Below are 7,664 nucleotides of genomic sequence, written 5' to 3' on the forward strand. Positions count from 1 at the left end.
ATTGGTGAGGAAAGGGAATCCCAAGTCCTCCAATCATCTTTTGCCTTTTCAAAACCCCTGGGCCAGGTCACTGCCGGCCAGCCCGTCACATACCAAAAATGCATTCTGTGCAAGGTCAGTTCACTCCTATGTGATCGGCGTGGTGGAAGCCCGCAGTCCGCTGGTTTCTGCGGTGCATTGTGGAAGTGATGCCATAGGCAGAGGAAGAAAAAATTATTTGGTGGGGCTAAGCCAGGTGGTGGTGCCCGGGCCGGGCTGCAGCGCCAGCTCCTGCAGCCCAGGCCGGTCTGGCCCCGTCAGCGCTGTGCCCTGGGAGCTGGGAGCCATGAAACCATCCAGTAGCAGCACCTGTGGCTGGAGCTCACTGGCCGCCGCAGCCGGTGCCTGTGCTTCTGGAGCTGCAGGTGTGCTTGTGTGCAGTGTCTGCTGTTGGTGAGTACCAAAATTGTCTCGTAAAAGTGGTAGAAATGAGTCTCGGGGTCAGTATAGTCAAGGTCTTGGAAGGTATCCCTATTTGTTACATTGTAAAGTGGGTTCCCTTTATGTGCATTGGAGTTATGCATCCTTTTCCAGGAATGCATGTACAGCATAAAGCGAGGGAAACCTGTATTTTAAAGGTACGCGATGGCATAAGGAGCAGGGTAATACTCACACGGCTCAAAATATTCAGAATGAAGTTGCTCTGCTACTTTCTATTCCCAGTGCCTTGCCCCCCAGCAAGCACGTACAACCACCACTAGCCGTGATATTTAGTGACCATGCTGCATGTTTTACTTTCAGACCTGGTTTTATGCCTCATCTGATTAAACCTCCCAACACCCCTGTAAGAGAGGCATCCTTTTGTAGATTGGGCATCTGAGGTGCAGTAGAGTTAAGTGCCTTGCTCACAGTCAAGGAAGGGTCATATAGCCCCCCATAGCAAAGGAGCCAAGGACCTGAGGCCATTGGGTATAGGTGAGCTGGTCCAGGTCCACAGGGGACTGCAGCACATGGGTGGAAACAGTTCCCTTCAACAGCAATAATGTCGACAAGAAGTGGAAAGTCGCTCCAAAGGCTTACACCCTTGCAGGACTTTGAGGCCTAAGGGGCTTCAGTAGGCTGACCATAAAGGCTGAATCCCTAGGGTGATCTATGGATCAGTTATTTTAGGCCTCCTGCACCTCAGCAAAGACTTGAACTGAAGACCCAGCAGTGATGATGGTGCTTGATGTAAGGAAAACTAGCACTCTGCATGGAAGTGTGAGGCAGGACCACGGGTTGCAGCAGGAAAAAGGCACTGGGAGGTCAGCCTGTGTATATGCAGGGGCTGAATCATCCCTGCGAGCAGCTGCCTTCATGAAAAGTGGGTGTAGTTGTACCAGCGTGGCGCCCTGCCTATACGACCCTGAATGCAGTGCACAGAACAACAGCAACTGGGTCACCCTTGATGAGCTCCACTGATGCCAGAAGGGTTACGCCAAGGCTGGAGTAGATCTGCAAAGGGTAAATGAATGATTAGGCTGTATCTTTAATAAGATTACTCAGAACCTGCATGGTCATATGACTCATCAGTGGCCATCTTGGAGCTCTTCCAAAAGCATCAAACAAGAAAAATAGGACGAAATCAGCTTCTGCATCCAGACTGCAAGTACCCACTGTATCTGTTCTTCTACTACATGGCTACAGCAATATCTGTGGGTCAGGACTGAGAGACTTACTGTCTTGCATGTGCATAGCTCGATGATTTAAGAAAACTAGCTGTGGCTATATCTAAAGGGCACAATGCACCTCCTGGTAAACGAAGTGATTTGTAGGACAGCACAGCTGGCTTTTCAAACTGGTTTAGAAGAGTAGATCTGGCCCTTGTCTAGCGCATCAATGAGAGCTGCGTGTATGTGAAAACCTGGTTCTGGGAAGATGTGGAAAACCTTTTTTTTTTTTGTATTTCTTCATGCTCTCAAGTAGCTTTGTCTAATGTAACTCCTCATCTCCACAGACTCAGAGGAATTCCTTTTAAACCTTGCTTGGCAGCCACCTTTGGTGTGTCATGTTTCCCTTAAGCGTTTGCTCTCCCCGGGCCTGGCAGAGACCAGCCTAGATGCTGGATTTGTAGCAGTCACTTGGTAGTCGGTGGTGCAGGTGCTGTTTCAAATGTAACCCTTGTTTTCCTCTGCCTCACCACTTCCTCCATTCAGGTGAGCCGGGCCCAGGGTAAGACTGCCTAAATGTTTAAGAGGTGATTAAACCGAGGCCAGAGGTCCCTGCTATCCTCATTGCCACGGCAAGAGAAAATAACAAGCAAACGGTGGCTTTCAAAATATCTCCAGACCTGTGCATTCGCCATTTGTAACCTGTGCAGTGCGCTGCTGATCAAAAGCATGTCTGAGTTAATAGGAGTGGGCTGACCACTTTCAATTCATGATCTGACTGAGGTGTAACGTTCCTGCTTTTTAGTTTTTCATGGCAAAAGAGCATGCTTGGCTTCCTCTGTGTAGTCTGCCCCACAGGAGTGCTGAACCCCTGAGCTAGGAGAGGGGAAGGGGAGGTGTGATGGCAACTCCTTGAGCGTTTGTAAATGTTCAGCAATGTGGGGACGCTCTTGTGGGTAACACAATGGCTTTGCTGCTTTGTTTGTCATTGAGGGTTCCCCGCTGGGCCAGTTGTCGTCTGCTGTGCGGCCGCCGTATGCCTTGCCAAGCCCAGAGAATTATTTTTGCATGCAGCTCTGCTCTTTGTGCCTCTCCCCACACTAGCCAGGCACGTCATTAATTCTGCACTCGTGCAGGGTGGGGTTCACTCGTGGTTCATTGCAGCAATTTGTGGATGCAGAAACGTGAAACCATGCCACTGAGGTGGTAGGAAGCTTTCTGCCTTAATGAGATAAAGGTAGGGACATTGGGCATAGAGACCCCTAGAGACTGCTCCTTAGAAGCCTATGGAAGATGGTCCTGTGGGTAAAACACTAGACTGGCACCCAGGAGACACGGTTTTGGTTTCGAGCTTAGCCAGAAATCGGTGACCTTAATCATTGGATGCCTCGGCTCATAACAATGCTAATCGACCTTGGGTGGGGTGCTCATTAAACATGCCGTTGGGCCATGCACATCGCAGGAGAGAAGTCCCAGTAACGCTGGGTTGATTCTTCCTCCGTCTGATAGCAATGCTGTGGACAGGTTTTGCTGTGTTGGGGTCATGGGGGTGACACCTTGAGAGCTGAAGCCACCTCTTTCCTGCATGGCTGTGCTAGAGCTCGCAGCATGTTTTTCGTCTAAATAAAAGTCGGGGGGAAAAAACACCGCCCCCCCCCCTCCCCCCAGCCCTGCTCTTTTACTGTGCACAGGTTGTCTGCTCCACTCCAGTCCGGCAGCGGCTGAATCTGAGCGGTGCTGGAGAGATGTCTCTGGCTTGTGAGACGCCAGGAGACCCTTGTGGTCGCTAGATGCTATATAAATGTAGCGATTTATGATGCTTTTATTGTAGCGGCCATTTGATGGGCCTGCCTCCAGTTTAAAGGCCAGTATCACACAGGCAGGTCTTGGGTAGTTGAGAGTCACACCGTGTCTCTTGTTCCAGGCATGTTTTATAAGTGCCAGGTTGCCACGCTAACCTGGTCATAAAACCAAATGGTATCCCAGCACTTCCTTAAGCAGCATGTCAAACACCCAGTGCCCTCAATTATTTATGGGGCTGGTGTGGCATATTTAGATTCAGCTGAATCTCAGCTTCCATTTAAAAAAAAGAAAAAAAGAAGTGATACATTTCTGGCTTTGGTGATGGCAAAAAAGACAGGAAAAAAAAATTCCCAAATATGAGCAGTATGTAACAGCGGAGAATTGTCTTCCGGAGCCTGCAGGCGGACTGGACAACAGCCCTGGACACACAGTCCCCTAACCGTTCGTGCCATGTGGCGATGACTCTGGCGCCTAATGGTGGCAAGCCACGTGTTGCCGTGATCTTTTTAGCCCCGATCGACCTCTCCGGTGGGATGGGTTTTGAGAAAGGAATCAAGCCCACAGGGTATCTAGAAGATGGTGTAAGAAAGGAAATGCAGAATATCTTTTCCTGCTGGGATTGCCAGTGTAGAGGTGGCCAGTGGTTGCCTATCAAGTTTGACAGCTTGTAGAGATGCACAAAGCACTGTGCCTGGGCACTGGAGGGATGTCATATTAATACGTGTTTCCAGACAGCACGCCATACATTAAAGCTCTTGTACTTGCTAATAATAATAATTATAATAATAAAGAGCACCTTATTGCTGATGGTTTCTGGGATTTTAAAGGAAGCAACAGCTTTCACAGAAAGTTTCTGGACTCGCCTGCCTTGGGGGCCCGGCAGACCCTGGGGCTCAGATGTGGGGTTGCTCTAGCCATGGTGGGGGTAGTGTGCAAGGCTGGCTGAGCCGCTGCCCTGCTCCAAGGCGGTGGCCCCCCTACTGCGGCTCAGCATTGGGTGCTGGCTCTGTGCTGTGCCATCCAAGCTGGACTGTGATGGGAGCGCTCCACTCGCTCCAGAAGCCCTTCCCATCTGCGTGCTTGCAGCGAACCTGGAGGCGGTACGTGGTGCCTGGTGTCACGTCCTCGAGGGAGTAGCTGATCTGTTCACCCACATTGGGTTCTCTCTAACAGGGAGGAAAGAACAAGGACTATTTTGAGGACTTTCGCTTCTCTTCCCCAGAGAACACTTCCCTTTCTCTGTATGCCGGGGTTACAAGGAATAACAGAAAGGAAGGAGGGTACTAATAGCACCCAGCATCTCCCCGACGCTTCTCAGGCTTGGCTGTGCATACAGTGGAGGCAGAGAGATGTGACATGCCCAAGGCCTAGGCGGCATTGCTGTCAAAGGCTACTATAAGAGCTCAGGTGCTCTCAAGGCCATGCCCTGGGCTTGCTCCACCAGGCAACCCAGTTCAAGACCTCAGGAAACGAGTACATAACTGGAGAGGCTTGCTTTTTAAACAGGGTCTGATCTCTACTCAGACACCACTGCTTGCAACAGGGGGGGAAGGCTGTGCAGTCACAGTCTGGCTTACAGAGGAGGCAGGCAGGAAAAGAAAGCAACTCCAAACTATGGTGCAAGAAAAAAAGGCTTCATTTCCTTTGTTTATGGGGCCTCCAACCTGGCTGGCATTGTACAGAGCGCATAGAGTCACCTAGCGGCAGAATAATATGCTGCAGGCACTGAGATCCTGACAAAACAATCAAGTCAGACCACGCACGTGGCAGCCGGCCCCCTTTGGTAACAGGGTCTCAAAACCGGTGTCACCTGCTGTGCTTGTCATGTGTCTGCAAACAAAATAGTGGGAAAGACTAGCTAGGACCAGTGGCAGGTCAGTGGGAATTAGTCAGTGGAGCTGCACGCATATGCGGGTGCCCAGCCTAGCCTACGGCGTGCAAGACGGGTGCTCCAAAGCACGCTACTTTCTGGTGACTCTCAAGCAGCTCTTACACCAGTGGGAGCACAGCCTGTTCGAGGCACGGTGCTGACACACTCGTGCTCTGGCTGGAGCGGAGGATGAGGGAGAAGTGGCTGCCCGCTGCCCGTGCTGTCTCTTTGCTGGCTGGGCTGGGAAAGGAGTCTTCCCTTGCCGGCGTAAGGCAGCTTTCTGGCCTGCAATGGCACCAGAGGGGCAGGAACAAAAGCTGTTCTCTACATTGGAAACTTAAGCTGATTGTGTCTTCTTTGTCTTTTTGCTTTTCTTGTACAAGAATCACTGAGTTAAGGGATGGTTTGCTTGCCTAGCCCATCTTCCTGGCCAAACACAGGACTGTCTCCAAAAGGGGCTGAGATTTTCAGTCCTTTCCAGAGCTGTATGATCACAAGTCAATAATCTAAGATGCTGACTGCAGAGGCGGATCCATTACCTGTATATGCCGAATGCAGTCAGGAGAGCTGGGCAGGGGTGAGTTTGCTCATGAAGTTTGCTTTCCTTGGGACAGAGCATGTCCTGGGGTTGAACACAGTGTCTTCTGAAGCCTCCTCCCCTGTTTTCATTCTGCATTTGCATTTCATGGGAGCCGTACAGACTGACATGGCTCAAGGTTTTTTCCAACCAGTTATGGTTACCCGGGGTTCGTGTGAGAGAAGCTTCTCCTGTGTTGTATTACAAGCATAGGTGGTGTAAGGCCTAAAGACAGAGGTAGACTCACCTTCCACTCCCTGCTCCCCTGCTCCTGGTACCAGAGTTCAAACACCAATGGGTAAAAGGAGGCAGCGATGCCTGGTGGGTACTGCCATTCCACAGACAGGTGGGTGCCAAATCCCTCCGCGGTCAGGCCTGTCGGTGGTTCTGTTTTGGCTGTATATTTAAAAAAAAAAATCTGATAAGGGAATCAAATCACTTTGTGCCTGTGCTGGACTTAAGCATAGTGGGTCTCTGTGTGTCCTGTGTGTATCTGCATGCGATCAGAAGTTTGCTTGTGGTCCCGGGTCAAATTTTCAGACGTGTCTAAGAGATTTTAGATGCCCTTTTTACATTGAGGGAAGGTTGGGGGCCTCGAGGCCCGGTTGCTTTTGACAGTGCAACTAAGTCCAGGGTCCCTTAGACATCCCTGATGAGTTGACCCCTAGTCTCTACAGCTAATGACAAACAAGAGAAAACCACTCCAAAATGTTACTAGTATCTTTAGTTTAACAGGGTGATTCTCCCTGTAAACCTGGCAGGCCAATGGTGCAGTGATGAGTACAGCTCCCCTTTGAATTTCAGCTTAAGCAGGCCCTGGGAGCTGTCATTTAAAAGCAAACCAGGGAGCAGCTGGCAGTAAAATTACACAGGGCTGCCCTGTCTAAGGACAGCAATGTCAGAAATGCTGCTGGCCAAGACATCGGGCAGCTTCCTCGCTTACCCTGGAAGTCCTGCCAGGGTAGGTCAGGCCCCTGCAGCGCTACAGGGATTGTAGGGACTCCCCTCTTCTGCTTTCCAAATACCCACCAAAAATAATGAACTGATGATGAGCACCAGCAACTACCAGACTTGGGCGAACCTTTCCTCGGCTTTGGCTCCCCATGTTCCTAGTTGGGCAGCGGCACAAGCCCACATAGCTCACTTCTCCTGCTTGAAAGCCCAGTTTTGGGAATGCGGTTACACACCAGCCTGACTTCGCTGGGACACAAGCATGGACTCAGATGCGCTCAGATGGGCTTACTTGGACGGGAACTGAGCGAAATCCCCCAAAACCTCGCCTGTAAATGGGCAAGACCCCCCCCCATGTGACAAAGCCCGCGTCTCGTGCTCGGGGGCAGGTGCTAATGTCATTCTTGTGGGTGCAATAAGGCAGGAAAGCATCACAACTGAGTAGGCTATTGTGAGTGTTCATAGCTTTGCACGGGGAGAACTAGCAGGCCTCCCTTTGCAATCTGGTGGCAGCTTTTTTTTCCCCCTCCTTCAGGGGCTGCTGTGTTTTCTGTATTCTCCAGTTTCTGCTTGTTTTTATAACCTCCTTGACTGAAAAAGGGCAGAGGTTGGCAGCTGATGGGTTAGAGAAGAGGTGTTCGGGTCAGGGGAGGAGACCTCTCCCTCATCTGCTGAGCGGCACAAGCTGGTTTCGGCACAGAAGTACCCAGTTCAGTCCCTGGCAGAAAGACTCGGCTTCTAGCACACGTAGTGTGTGTGTGTGTGTGTGTGTGTGTGTGTGTGTGTGTGTGTGTGTGTGTGTGTGTGTGTGTGTGTGTGTGTGTGTGTGTGTGTG

The 7,664-nt window shown here is 50.8% G+C and overlaps 1 protein-coding gene across 1 annotated transcript in view; it reads right to left on the minus strand.

The window, feature by feature from the left end:
* Nucleotides 1–553: 553 nt before the first annotated feature.
* LOC109286626 (cytokine receptor-like factor 1) overlaps nt 554–7,664 on the minus strand; it is a 15,186-nt gene continuing 8,075 nt past the window's right edge. Inside the window, exons 5-6 of the mRNA XM_019501267.1 lie at nt 6,126–6,274; nt 554–4,597 (exon numbers count right to left, since the gene is read on the minus strand). Coding sequence (XP_019356812.1) covers nt 4,409–4,597; nt 6,126–6,274 — 338 coding nt within the window. The 3' untranslated portion in view covers nt 554–4,408. The remainder of the gene's footprint in view (nt 4,598–6,125; nt 6,275–7,664) is intronic.

Source organism: Gavialis gangeticus, unplaced genomic scaffold (assembly GCF_001723915.1).
Source record: "Gavialis gangeticus isolate Ggan-Ray unplaced genomic scaffold, GavGan_comp1, whole genome shotgun sequence".
Classification (NCBI taxonomy): Eukaryota; Metazoa; Chordata; order Crocodylia; family Gavialidae; genus Gavialis; species Gavialis gangeticus.